The 15,552-nt window shown below is 43.0% G+C and overlaps 1 protein-coding gene across 2 annotated transcripts in view; it reads right to left on the bottom strand.

Moving 5' to 3' along the window:
* HAAO (3-hydroxyanthranilate 3,4-dioxygenase) overlaps positions 1-15,552 on the bottom strand; it is a 704,001-nt gene that overhangs the window by 51,844 nt on the left and 636,605 nt on the right. The window contains exon 9 of one of the 2 annotated variants that reach the window (XM_069236711.1): positions 10,478-10,560. The exons of the other annotated variant lie outside the window; for it this stretch is intronic. Within the exon in view, the coding sequence (XP_069092812.1) occupies positions 10,478-10,560 (83 nt within the window). The remainder of the gene's footprint in view (positions 1-10,477; positions 10,561-15,552) is intronic. 2 annotated transcript variants of the gene reach the window in all.

Genomic DNA, 15,552 nt, shown 5'->3' on the forward strand with positions numbered 1-15,552 from the left:
TGTACCAGCACCAATTTCATTTTTCCACTGATTGCTTGGACCTTTTAATCCCACTATTGACATGGGCCTTCTAGACACCTGTTTAGTTTTGACCAACATGGAAAGGGCTTTCAACAAACATAGCTTTAAATCTCTACTTTCTTCTCACGGTTTCTTTGATTAGACTATGGGATTATTTTTCTTACTGTGACTACTATTCAGTTTCTCTTTCATTATTTTTCCATCTCTTTCTAGTCTATCTAACACCTAGTAATAACGGGTGATATTCCTGTATGACCTTCACTAGCTTTTGTTTCACAACGTTTGGAAGGTTTTTTCTTAAATCTGATTAGCCCATTCTCCATCACTTGCAGCCTTAAGAAAGCCCTAGGTGAACACACCACGAGGGGCGAAACACGTGTTGGCTGTTTCTTCCTGCAACTTTCAAGATTATTCCCATGTTGGGAACTAATAAATGCATATGAAATATAGGCTGTTTCTTCCTGCAACTTTCAAGATTACTCCCATGTTGGGAACCAATTAATGCACGTGAACTATAAAAAAGCCTGTTTCTTCCTGCAATTTTCAAGACATTTTCCATGTCTGGAACTAATACATGCACCTGAATTACAACACGTGCTTGCAACCTGCAATAGCATGGTAACTTTTTCAACATGAATCAAGTAGGTTCTTAACTTTAGTACTTTCAGATATTTGCTTCTTCAGGGGATTATTGTTCCATATCCCCACCTGAGTTCCCATCTCTGTCAGGCAAGATACAAGGGAAAAATCCTCACTCACGGTTTAACAGTGGTAGCTTCTTATTTTGAACCTTGCTGCAGGCCAAGTTGTGTGAAAGGCTATGTCCACATGGTGTAATGAGTGAACGAGGCCATTATCAGGCCAAATTTTAGGTTAGTTTTACTTTTAATTTGATATTTGTGCCTTTTATAATATTATTGATGGACAGTGGTTATTTCTACAGTCTGTATATGTAGGCAAATTAATTTCTCAGATAATGGGGTGTATAATAGGTTATCAGATTTGATAGAGGTGAATGTGCCAATGCCCATGTTTACTGAGCCATATTTAAAAATGGTGCTGCCTTTAGCATTTGAGTCTGTGTTTGTTTTCTCTGTTTACAGTATTGTGCACAAATTAGTTTGTTTATACATTACATGTAGTACTGACAAACAGTGTTGTGACAAAGATGCAGAGTGCGTCGAAATGTGTACACAATCCTTTGCCAATAAAAACGTTCACTGCATTTCACAAGCGGAGAGCTGAGATTTCTTTATTGATGGAAGGAATTACATTTTGGATCCGTAAAAATGCGGGGCACGGTGCTTTTTATAAATCATATTATTATTATATATATATATATATATATATATATATATATATATATATATATATACATATATATCCTACTGGTAGTTGCCAGTAAGTAGTTATAATTAGGACCTAGTTTCCATAGGAAAAGCGTTTTTTGTTTTGCCAATGACTTTCGCGCCATTTGTCAAATCTTCACGAAATTTCCAAAACTAGTATGACAATCAGTTCAACTGCTAGGTTGAAAGTTTTGGGGTGATTCATCAAGCGGGGGCAGAATAAAAAAAGGGGATCCCAAGGCACTTTTTACACATGCAGTTTTCATAGGGATTTTAGACACGATTATAGCCCAAACACTGGACAGAATTTCACTGAATTTGGCAGAAAGGTAGCTTTTGGTTCAATAGACACCCGTTTTGTGATTCAATGTAAATCTGTTCAGTGTTTTTTTGAGATATTAAAAGAGAAAGAAATATAAATATCTGGGTGAAGCCTTGTGGAGATCTTGTGGTGAAATCTGATTGGCTGCCAGCACTTCAAACAGAAAGTGTTGGCAGCCATCTTGGGACCGATATACATGATAGCACCTTCTAAATGATCTACAGAAAATGAGAGCCAAAGCTTAAATGTAGGGAAACATGCACATTAAGGAATAGCTCTCTCTCTCGCTCTCTCTCTCTGTATATATATATATATATATATATATATATATATATATATATATATATATATATATATATATGTGTGTGTGTGTATATATATATATATATATATATATATACACAAACTGTGGCAGCCGTTACAGGACTGAGGGACATAGAACTCATTGAAATGCATTGTAATGATTGGCAGGTTTTGAGGGTCACAAAAAGAAGAATGTATAAAGGGCGATAACAGATTTTAGTTACACTATAATCTTTTGTTGATGGTCCCATACTACTTTTAACAATTGTGGTGTGTTGTAAGGTGACTCTACCCTGTGAAAAAGCCTTCTGATGGGATTTCATGAATCATGTTTGAGAGAAAACTGTTTTCTCATGATTTTCCCATAGAGGTTATGGAAGGTGCTCCAGAAGGAAAAATGATAGTATATTTTCTGTAAATTCACACTAGCTTTCTCAGCCATATGAGAACGAAGTCTGCCATTCTCTGTAAAACATGTACTTCCAACGGGACCAGCCTTGTCAGTTGATTTCATTGTGTTCAACTGCAGCATCCCAGAATGTTTTAAAGAACAACTAGAGCACTAACAGTCAAACTGGTAAAACCTAAAACATTTAATTTGGAATGTTACAAAATGAGGGAGTTCATTTTGTCATAGAATTTATAGTTAGTGCTGTAGAAAGAAAAATTGGGACATGTTTTACACGAGTTCTCAAATATCTTCCTTTTCCATTTCATTAAAACATTCTGACATTCAGACTGAAACATGCACTTTCAATATCAGCAGGAGACTGCTAGTTAACTCTATGCTAATCCACAGCTTTACTACAGTGTTCTAATGAACAACTACAGTGCTGACATTCTGAATTTAGGCCAAAAGTGTGGCACATCTGAATGTCATCTTGATGGAATTGAAGTGGAAAACAGAAAGCATTTCATACTGAGGATACTCCCAATAAAGGAGGAAATTAGGGACCTTCATAACAAGTCTCCAAATATGGCCACCAGAGGATAAAGAGCCCAAATGTAGCACAAAAATCACCCAAATCTAGCTCAGTATAGCCCAATGACAGAAGTGCAAAAAACACATATTCTTTTTTTTTTTGCAGTTTTATAAAGCGTGGGCTTGACGCAAAGGTATTGGAGTGCTTCACATGAGCATTAGTTACATTACACAAGGACACATTCATTTTGGTTTCAGGCACATGGAGATTAAGTGGTGCCCAGAATCACAGGATGTCGAGCTGACACCGAAACTCAAGCATGGTCTCCCAGTTGCAAAGTGTGCAGCTTTGGCTGTAATGCCACATCCTCTCCCCTAAGTGTAACAAATAATCAAGGGGTCAACTATATTAAAAAACATAAAGATAGCAAATAATTTTAAATGTTTTGTCGCTATTTAAGAACTGAGAAAATATGTCCCATTTAGTATTTTAGAGCACAAACCATAATGTCTACGGGAATAAGACCTTCTCAGTATATTTTCTACAGGAAATGATTTAGGTGTTACAGTTTTGATCACATCAAGATGTCATCAGGCATGCCACAAATAAATATAGAATGTTAGCAATCTAGTTGTCCATTACAATATTAGAATACTATGGGGAGGCAGAGGTCGGAGGCAAATAATTGGATATGCACAAATTTGGATAATTAAGGGCAGGGAAGAGGGTGCAGAGGCAACAATTTGAGCACGCTGTGCAGGCAGGAGGAGCAGTGGCAACACAATGGACCATGGAAGGTAGGACAGGCAAGAGAGGCTGTGGCAATATAACAGACCACTGAGGGAAGAAGGAAGAGGCAGTGGCAGTACAACCATACATAATATACGTTCTGATGCAGACAGGTGACTCTCCTGCCTCCTCCCTCTTACCAATTTCAAAATGTTGGCAAATATGGTACATTGGATTATGCAGGGCAGGAGGAACGTGGCAGGGACATGGACACGGATAACAGGTGGCAGGAGGGAGATGGGCAAGGGCACTAAACTGACCTAACAGGGCAGTTGTAAGGGGTTGCAGCAGCACAGTACACCACACAAAGCAAGCGAAATGGCAGTGCAGCACAACAGACCAGGGAAAGCAATAGAACAGGACAGTGCCATGCACATGGACATCACAGAGCAGAGGGGAAGGAGGCAAAGGCAGCAAGCTGACCATACAAGAGAGACAGGATGGATAGTTGCAGCATAACAGACCATGAAGAACAGGCAGGATGGGGCAAAAGCACAACATTGAACCAGACAAGGCAGGATTGAGGGGATAGGGGCCTGCACATGGAAAAAGGAGGTCAGGAAGCAAGGGGGTGGAGCAGGAACAGCAAGCTGACGATAGAAGGCTGGCAGGATGGGCACTGGAAGAACACACCATGTAGGGCAACAGTGCTTCTATAATGACATACACACAGAAAACAGAGGGAAGGTGTGTGGGGGTAAGGGACAGCAAGCTGACCACAAAGGGCAAGTGGAAGGGCATGTGGCAGCATAGAAGACCAAGCATTGCACGTGGAAGGGGTAGTGGCAGCACAGCGGGCCTTGGTGGGCAAGAGGGAGGGGGCAGGGGAATGCACAAACGACCATGGAGGACAGAAGATAGGGGCTGGACACTCTGAAGAGAGGGCAGAGAAAGGGGCTTCACAACAGACTACACAGGGCAGGCAGGAGGAGCAGTTGCAGAATAACAGAGCTTGGAATCAGGCGAGAGTGGCAGCAAAATGGACAGGAGGGAGGGAATAAGGGCAAGGAACCGCAACAGGCATGGTTGAGATGGCAGAGACAGGCTGCAGGAATCTGACCATGCTGGGCAGGTAGGAGGAGCAGTGGCAGATAAACAGAACACTGCCCAGATAGGAGTGGCAGTGGCAGGTCCATGGAAAATGGTGTGCAAAAAGAAGGGATATGGAGCATGTACACAGACAGTGGAGGGCAGGGTAGGAGGTTAGGGGCAGCAAGTTAAGCAGAGGTTAAGCAGGAGGGCAATGATAGGGCACATAATTTGGCAATGGAGGATAGGAGGAGTGGGCAGGAACATCAAGCTAAATGAAGGGCAGTGGCAGCACATTATACCAAGCAGGGCAGGAAGGAGGAGCTGGTGCATGGACTCGAACAACAGTGGGTAGCGAGGAGGTAGTTGGGGCAGCAAGTTAACTGTTCAAGGCAGGCGAGAATGTCAATGGCAGAATAACGGCTACACAGGGCTGTAATGAGGGACCAGGGGCATGGATTTGGACAATGGATGGCAAGGAGGAGGGGCAGGTGCAGCAAGCTTGGGTGGGGGCAGGCCAATTCCAGGTCAGGCCCTATGTCCAACCCCCGCCAACATGCATTGTGATGGACATCTTACTCAACGTTAAAAAAAAACTAGAAATTCACTGAAAAAAAACAAAGGTTACAGGGACGTTTCAGTTAGGAAATAGAAATTAAAAAACCTTACAAATGCACTAAAAAAACAAAGGTTACAGGGACGTTATAGTTATGTACAAATTTACATATACAAAACCATAGAAATTCAGTTGTTATAGTTAGAGTTATTTCAAGTAACTATAACTCGTGCCCTAAGGTAACTATAACTTTCACCCTCGCCATGAATTGCTAATTGCCCCAGATCTTATACCACTCATGACAACTTCTATGACATCATTAAAAATATTGCTGTAACATTTAGGAAAATTATTGATGAGAAAGCTGTGCATGGTGAGGGTGTGAGCTATAGATACCTTAGGGCACAAGTTACAGTTACTTGAAATACCTCTAACTATAACAGCTGAATTTCTATGGATTTGTGTGTGTAAACTCTGAACCTAACAATAATGCCCCTGTAATCTTACTTTTTTAGTTAATATATATATATATATATATATATATATATATATATATATATATACATATATATATATATATATATATTTATATATATGTTGTTGCCTTTGCCTGCTATGCTTTCCTTGGATTCAATTAATGCAGACCGGAAGGGCCAGATTTACTAAGGACTTGCTTTGCCATTGTGTCATGCAAGGTGAAGCAAGGCAATGCAAGCCCTTAACTAGAATTTACTAAGCCATGCAAAGCCACCTTGCCCATTTTGCTGTCTTGCGTACCTTGCAACAGGGAGGTGTTCCATGGGTGGAGTGTGGGATTTCCCATGGATTCACCAAAACATTTTGATGCATTCACAGATTTACGAGGAGTCGTGAACCTGGAATGCATCAAAATGATATGCCTCCCAGACCTAGGCATAACAAGGAGAAATATCCTTATTTCTTCTTATTACTTCCTTTTTCTATGTGTGAGGCACATGCCCGGTAGTGTACATCGTACTGTGCAAGGAGCAGAGTGCCTGACAGTTCATTTTTTATTTGGACTGCCTTCTCTTCACCTGGTTGAGTATGATTCTGATCTCCACCTATGCTGACATCCATCACCTGTTGTACAGCACATCCTTTGGTGCTTAGGCCCTGCATGACCTGGCATCAACGTGCAGCCTGAAATGATGTTGCAGGCCCAGTCAGGGCCAAGTCACACTGCTGTACTTCCCGTAAACGATACATCACCATGTGTTTTCCGAGCTCCAGTGTCCAACACCCAGGTTTACCTCGCTGCCATCCCTTCCATTAGTGAACTTGACCCTGTGTCCGCCGCTGCCCGCTAGAAGACATTGCGGATCAACAACTTCTGCGCCATGTGGGAAACAGACCTAGGTGTTAAACAATCTCTGCTTTTACACTGTGATAGGGAAGAGACATTTAAATTATTCCTGAAACTTCCAAACATTGGGGGTGACAATGTCTATGAGGTGGCCCCGTCTGCTCTGAATGCACACTTTGATGTTCAGATCAATCCGGACTTTGAAAGATTTAAACTACGTCAACCTACTCGGAGCTTCACGAACTGGCCAGCACCTGTATCAATGATGATCTGCGGAAAGAGGTGAGGGCTCAGATCCAGCCATTCCAATCCAGCGTCCTCCGACCCGTTATCCTAAGGGATCCTGATATCACACAGCATTCTGGTTCTGACATAAAACCACAAACTTGCACATGGAAAAAGCATTGGCCTAGATCAGCATCACAAAACCTAAGGACCCTGAGCCATGCCTCGAGACAAAAGCCATTGACCAAATCCATCATGCTCATCCCCCAGCAGCTCCACCTAGATCTCCCCAAGGGGGGCAAACCTTTGACTACTGTGGAAGGTCAGCTCACCCAGTAAAACAGTGCCCCGCCCAAGGGAAGAAATGCTTTAAGTGTGGGAGAAGCATTCATTTCGCCTGAGTATGCTGCAACAGTGCCAAGATATGCTGAGGAATGGTACACCCCTCCACCCCCGAAAGTGACAGTCCCATCCACGACTGCCAGATGCCCCCAGATTATAGTGGACAGAAAGACTCACATGATGGTGAAGACATGTTTCATATTTTTTCCACTGAATACGCCAAGAAAACAATTAAGCCACAACCTTCCTGTCATATCACTTTCACAGGCCATTGATAACGGTTATCATTGACACAGAGGCCTATCTTAATGTAATGGACATAGACCAGTTTCACAGACTTCACATTAAACACCCACTACTCCCAGCTAAAACAAAAATGTTTGTCTACTCCGCTTACAGGGGTTTCCAAGGATCGCATCCACCACAGGGACCAGGAAGTTAAGGCAAATTTCTTTGTCACAAGGAGGAAAGGGGGCATGCTGCTCAGCTGTCACACTGCTGAATAACTCAAACTCGTTGTGTTTATCAACCATATCCATAAAGTCAAGTGGATCAACTCTACCAGGAATACAAGCATGTCTTTGAGGGCCTGGACTGTCTGACAAATGACACCATCAAACTTCACATTAACAAGGCCGTCAAGCCCATAGCCCTAAGACACTGCTGCGTCGCATTCTATTTGAGAGACAAAGTCGAAGACAAACCCCTGTTATTTGACAAACTCAGAGTGATCCAGAAAGTGTCCAGCCCGGCCACCTAGTTGTCTCTCATGGTGATTGCCTCCAAATCAAAACAACCTGGAGGCGTCAGACTTTACATTGCTATGTGACTCCCAAAAACATCACCTAACTTCTATGATGGATGATAGAATTGTGAATTTGACAAGTGCTAAGTGGTTTTACAAGGTAGACCTCAACTCGGGTTTCTACTAACTCCTCCTAGATTCAGCCAGTCGGTACATTATGACCTTTTCAACAAACATGGGTCTCTAATGCCACAAGCTTCTAAACTTTGGTATCTCATCAGCAGCAAAAGTGTTCCAAGACACCATCAAACAAACATTATTCGGGCTCCCATGTGTCATTAACATTAGCAAAGACTTCCTAATTTACTACAAGTCATGGACTGACCACATCCAGCTGTGCTGCAACTCCTGGCTGAGAAAGGCCTCACCCTGAAGAAGTCACAATGTTCCTTCTTTGACTGTGATTGGAGTTTTTCAGATACATCTTTTCAGCAGAGAACATCAAATTAAATTCCAAGAAAACCATAAACATCAAACAAGCCCCAGCACCAACATCAGTCATGGAAGTTCAAAGTTTTTTTGGCATGGCAATTTTTGTGGCAGATCCATTCCTAATCTGGCCATGCTCACTGAAACCTAAGGACCTCAAAGCTGCAGTCCCAGTTGCTAAGGGGCCCTGAACAAGACACACCCTTCCTGACCATTAAGGATGCACTGCTTCATAATGTCTCTGTGACCTATTTTGACCAGTACCTCGAGACAGAGCTAATTGTCAGTGCCAGTCCTGTAGACCTTGGTGCGGTGCTCTTTCAGCTACAAAAACCAAAACAGTTGAACCCCTTTGCGTTTGTGAGCAGTGCGCTGTCAGATGTGGAAACCTGCTATGCACAAATTGAACATGAAGTCCTCGCAATAAAATGGTGATGCTCCCATTTCCATCTGTATCTTGTGGGTTTTAAGTCCTGCGTGGTCACCAAACACAACCTCTGGTGCACCTGGATTGGGGGATGACCCAATACCCAACTCTCTGTAGAGAAAAATTAGTAATACATGTCCAACGCTACCAGTTGACATCACCTACAGACCAGGATCTGGGAAGCAAGCAGGTTTCTTCTTGAGGCACCCTCAGGGTGACAACAGCGAAGCTGACAAGCACATAAGAGACATCAAACAATATGTCCAGTTTGTCTTCCAAGTAGCATGCCTTAAAGAACTCTTACTGGAGGATTTCAGCACCACCACTGTACGGGACATGTGCCATGTCAGAGTCATGGAGGAGGTCAGAAAGTACAGATGAGTCTCTCTCCTTGCAGGTATCCAACACTTCCGCTAAGAGAGATGCAAGGCCCACACACATCTATGGGGAGTGCAAGCAGAGCTCAACGTGACAAGTGATAGGCTAGTATTATGAGGACATTAAATGGATCTCCTGGAAAACCTACAAGACACTGTGGTCACATTTGCCCATCAGGGACAGCAATCGCCAAAACGACAGCGAGACTAAAGGAGATGCCGTGGTTTCCTGGAATGTACTCCTAAGTGAGCAACACAATCACATATTGCATGCCATGCCAACTGGACAGTGAACACGAAAGACTTGCACCAGTGACAACTGTACGCCCCTAGCGAGGCACCTTGGATGCTAGTCAATGCCAACCTTGGTCGTTTTTCCCACAGACGGCAAGCCCTTGTCTTCATGGATAGTTACTCGAAATTCCTGGTGGGTGAGCTGGTGAGGCCAACGGCTTTGAGCATGTTCTGCCAGTACTGGAAAGAAAGTTTGCAGTGTTTGGTCTGCCTACGACCATCACGACCATCAGGATGGACAACAGACCCCCTATAACAAGCAATCAGCTGAAGGACAGCCAGCAATGACCCCACCAGGGAGAATCAAATATCACAAATAATTTCAACCCGTGAAGCAGAGCCACCAGAATGCAGCACAAGATCACACCACTGACACTCTCTATGTCCACATCCGATATCCCTCTCCTGCTTGAAATACTTTGTCAGCCGAGCATTTGCTCCTTTTGTCAACAGTGTCAAAGACTTTAAGGTGGGGAGGGATGTAGTTGGTTAGCAGTTCAGCTTTTCAAGGGTGTAACACGCACACTGAGACTGGGTGCAGTTTCAAGTATCAATAAAGGTTCTGCTGACCGCTCAGGGCGCAGTCCGTACTCTGTATCCAGTGTTCCAATACCTTGTGCCCGGCTGCTCCTGCTGTGCAGCGCTCGCAGGAGACCCTGCGAGCACACTCGCACTATTGATTACGATAAGTGACTAAATCATAAACGACCCAGTCACCCTACTGAGCTCAACCAATAACATACTGACAACTGGACAGTTAACTGCAAAACCTCAGCAATGTAGTTAAGGAGTATCAAAAGGTTATGTGAGAGAAAAAAGGTTTTCAGTTGGTTGAGCCTATTGGAAATAGAACACATTCAGCCCGCACCTATCAATAGACACAGGAATGTTAATACTGACAATACGCTCTATTTAATCTGGTAACAAACCGAGTTTTGGCCTAAAATGTCCTCCATACTCACAGTGACTGCTCTGGAATGAGAAGACTGTCGTTCGCAATAAGCGTCTGGGTTTTACCATTTACAGTCACAATGGATTTGCCCTCCTAGAATGAAAAGAAACCATCTTAAATTACAGTTTTTTTAAAAGTATTTATTCCAAGTCCACTGATACTAGTACTTTGTGGGGCTCCACGAAATTAATCAAAAACATTTATGTACAGCAGCCCTCATATGGCAGGCTTTATGGTGTCATATTTTGCATTTGACATGTTTTGTGGGTATACTTCACCTGTGCTCTGCAAACTATGGGATAGTTGCTGGTACATATTTAAACAGTGTTTGTTTTCACAATAAGCATTATTGTCTCCATATGTGGGCATTAACACCTGTAAATTATTCTCCCCACAATTAAAATTCTTACATTGGGTGTTAGGACCAATGTGGTGTTAGTAATTTTATACTTCGTACGGCCAGTACTAGCAAATGTTTTTCAGTAGCACATTTTGGAACTGTTTGGTTAGAAAGATACACCCAAATAAATATTTTTAGACTGGTTGATATTTCAACAATCTAGGCTTTATTATAATAGTCTTAAAAATCATTACATTGTGAAAATCTGAAATGCAAACTCAGCTACGAAAAAAAATGAGGGACTGACCTAGTTTCTTGTAAGTAGATTGGAATGCCCTAGTTTTTAGAATCGGAAAATGACAAAGCACTCTACCTATCCTTGCAAAGGGACAGACTAGGAGTTGGGGTTTGTTGTTGAATTAGGGTGTGTGTGACTAACATAAATTATTGAATCACTCAGGATTTATAAAGTGCGGCTATTCACCCGATAGGGTATCGAGGCGGTTCCAGGTCCTGGAGGCTTATTCGAAAAACCAGGTCTTGAGGGCCATCTGGAATTCCAGAAGTGAGGTTATGGTTCAGAGGTGCGTGCGAAGGCTGTTCGAGGTTTTTGCTGTGATGTGAGAGAAGGAGCATCCTCCACTTCTGCTTCAGTAGATACTGAGAGTGTGGGAAAGTTAAAAGGAGGCAGAGCATAATCTTCTTGACGGTTTGTGGAATTTCAGGGGTTGGTTAATGTACACGGATCGCTGGTTTTGTAGAACTTTGTCCACGTGGGTCAGCAGCTTGAATTGGAATCTCTTCTATACCAAGAGTCAGTGGAGTTGCCGGAGGTGGAGTGTGATGTGGGTTCGTCTGGGAGGCCGACAATGAGTCTGGCTGGGGTGTTCTGGTGATTAGGGCCTGTGTCACGATGCGTCTTCTGTGTAGCGGTAGCCACTTACAGATCTTTCATAGCATGTGCAAAGTGAGGAAGTAAGCAGAGGAGACAGTATTGATCTGTGATTTCATGGTGAGCTTGCTGTCAATGATGATTATTAGGTTTCTGGAGTGGTCTGAGGGAGTGGCTGCGGGTCCCAGGTCTGATGGCCACCAGGAGTCGTTACCACTTGTTGCTGCTGTTGCCAAAGATCAGTACTTCTGCCTTGTCTGTGTTCAGATGACGGCAGTTGTTTTTCATCCAGTCATCTTGTCATGCATCTGTGGAAGATAATTCTGGTGTTGGAGAGGTCATCAGTAAATGAGAAGATGAATTGGGTGTCATCTGCGTAGGAAATTATTTTGAGACCATGGGATCTGACAATGTTGGCAAGGGAGGCCAAGTGTAATATGTGACACAAAAGAACAGATTTGCTTACCTTTGGTAGCATCTTATCTGGTAGAGAAAGGATCTTCCTAGTTGGGCTCACCTTTAAAACATACAAAACCATAGAAATTCAGCTGTTGAAGTTATTTCAAGTAACTATAACTCGTGCCATAAGGTTACTTTAAATCGCACCCCCACTTCGCTCAGTTTTTACTCAAACGTTTTACTGCAAATATTACATTGATATTATCAATGATGTTATCAAAGATGCAATGAGCGCTGTAATATGTGAGGTAATTAGGAGTGCATGGCGAGGGTGCGAGTTACAGTTATCTTAGGGCACAATTTATAGTTACTTGAAATAACTATAACAGCTTCATTTCTGTGGTTTTGTACATTTAAAATGTGAGCCTAACTATAACATCCCTGTAACCTTTATTTTTTTGTGTGAATTTCTATGTTGTTTTAATTCTATTTCCTAGCTACAACGGCCCTGTAACCATTAGGGGCTTATTTACAAGCCCCTTGTGCCGCGGGTGCATCACTTTTTCCCATATAAAAAGTGACGCATTGGAGTGCAAGGGGCTTGTAAATAAGCCCCACAGTATTTTTCAGCCAATTTCTATGTTTTTTTTTTTTACGTAAAGTAATTTTCATTACTATAGGTTAATCCAACCACTGCCGCACACAGCCTTTGGCTTTGCATGGCAGAGGATTGGCCCCACCCAACCTTAAGCCATGCATGGCCTTCAGCCATGTGTGGCTGTGATGCAAACACCTTCATCAAGGTTTACAGCTACCTTTTCAAGGTCGAAAATCTGAGAAAAAACACTTGCTTTGTCTTCAGCAAGTAAAAGAAATTTGGATGCTTTGTACTTTACAAAATTGAGCTTCAATCTGAGCACCTGCTTTGTTTTTATCTGTAAATGCTTTCCGTTGAGGGTTTATTTCCACAAAATGAGCATTTACCAAAATGAATCATGCCCTGTGTATTTTCCCAAGAAGAGGCCAGCATTATGTGAAGAATTCCTACCCAACTAGAATACTTTCTACTGTGTACTTAGCAAGTACTACCTTGTTGGGTAAATGTATAGTGCATCTCCTACACTACAGCTCAGTAAAGGAAGCTGAGGTAAAGTCTCCAGTGATGTTGTGTGTCTGTAAGTTTGCCACTGTGATTCTTCCTCGAGTTTCTTCATCAGATAACTTTACAGGGTGGAACTCATAGACAACACACTTGGCTGATTTGTACATTACAGAAACAAGTGCTTCTATTTTTCTTGTTGATTAAAGGGACCATGGGGGGAGCCTCAAGGTTTCAGCCATCCTAGCTGATTCCCCACCTCCTGCGGGAGCTACCACTGCCCCTGCATGCAGGGAACTGCAGGAAATGCAGCTCCATGTGTGCAGGAGCAAAGAGATTAAATCTCCGCTTTCAGCAAGCATGAGCAATTTGAAAGCACCCCTTTGCTGAAAGTGTTTGCTTTAGCTTGGTGATAACTTTCAAAGCTCCTGCCAAGCGAAAGCAAACAGCTACCTCCCAAGAGTGGTCACCTTGAGAGGTAGCAGGAGCTGGTCCTGGAGGGTGGCAGTCTCCAAGGCTATAAATGGCTCAAGGAGGAGGACTCTGTGGCCCCACTCCTTTGATGTTCATTTGCCGGGCTCAGGGAGGTGATGGTCTCCGGGGCCATATATGTTCCAGAAGAAAGGCCGCATGGCCTCCCTCCATGTTTAAAAAAAAATGTGATGGCCCTTGAAAGGTGGTGGTCCCTGGGGTCCATGTGGAACCCCTCTTTATATTTCTTTGCAGCCATGGGGAGGTGGCGGTCCATGGGGTTTGGAGGGTCCGCTTGCCCACCCAACAATATACACTAAGTAACCCCCGGGGGTTCCACATGGTGCTCACTTATTTTAATACTGTAGCCCCAGGGAGGTGGTGGTTCCCGGGGTCCTGGGGGTTCCGCACAGACCCCCTGCATAATTTGTTTTAGTCCCAGGAAGGTGGTGGTCCCCAGTGCCTGGTGGTCCACATGTACCCCTGTTTTTTTTATAGTATGGCAGCCCTGGGGAGGTGGTGGTCCCTGGGTCCCAGGGGGGTCCACGTGGCCCCACCACATATTTCAAAAGTCAGTCCCAGGAGGTGGTGGTCCCTAGGGCCTCATTAAGCCCTTGGAGGTGGGCCCCATGCACCCCCTCCATTTTTCATATAATCAGAACAATGCCCCTGGAACCTGGCCCACCTGGGGACAGAATTAAAAGCAAGCACAGGAGACCAAGCTTTCTTTTTTTAAAATTCATGGTGAAATTCGTGAATATTCACAAATTTCACTGTGAATTTTAAAAAAATGCTTTTTTGCCCTGGCGGGGTCCCAGGGCAACCCCAGGACCATGGCTACGGGGTAGAATGAACATACCCTGCCCCCTTTTCCTTTTTTTCCTTTTTTTGTGCGACTCAGCTGAAGCCAAGTCCCAAAATGGCTGTCAATACTATCTGGTTGAAGTGTTCAAAGCTAATCCGATCTCAGCTCGAGATAGGGAGTATTTGCGAAGTCGTCGAGATCCTAGATATGCAAATTTGTATTTCTTTTAATTTCTTTCAAACTACTGAACGGATTTATACCAAATAACAAAAAGTGTAATCTGTGGACCAAAAGCTACATTCATGCCAAATTTTGTACAGTTCCTCCCACCAGTTTGGGCTGCAGGCGTGTCTAAAGATTCTATGGGAATTAACATGGGAAATGCAGTTTTGTTTAACCCAATTTTTCTTGGCCCCCGCTTGACGGATCACCCCGAAACTTTGCAAGCACAACAAGACTTTTGGGCATGCATTTTTGGGAAAATGTTGTAAAGATTCATCTAACGGTGCCTAAGCTATAGCCAAGTCACAAAATGCTTTTTCAATGGAATCTAGGTCTATACTATAACTAAATACTGGCCATATATATGTTTATCGACCAAGACAGAAGCTGTCACTACGATAATGTCATAAAATGTAAGAGGACTGAGCCGAGTAATCAGCAGGATAGTACTAATATAGGAGAATTGAAAGTGTGGAGGACATCACACACCTCAGTAAAATAAAGGGTATTGAAGCATTTAAAACCAATGCTTACTGACTGAGTAGTCCTCATCAGGTCGCAGATAGCAAAAGCTTAAAAGAAAACAGCAGGTGTGAAACCTGTCTGAAGTACAGAACGAAAGGTGAAATACATAGTTCTTAAAGGATGAAACCTCACAAAGTGGACATCCGTAAACTGAAAACAACGTAGCAAAAGCTGAATCGATGAAAGGAGTTACAACCTATAAAAGAGCAAAAATTGCTCAGTATATGAAATAGTGTCCGTATAGGAAATATGAGACATTAAAATCACCAGATAGTAAAAGACAAATCACGCCTACTGCCTTCATTATACCAATGTATATGGGCCACTTGTGA

This window comes from Pleurodeles waltl, chromosome 5, assembly GCF_031143425.1.
Source record: "Pleurodeles waltl isolate 20211129_DDA chromosome 5, aPleWal1.hap1.20221129, whole genome shotgun sequence".
Lineage (NCBI taxonomy): Eukaryota > Metazoa > Chordata > Amphibia > Caudata > Salamandridae > Pleurodeles > Pleurodeles waltl.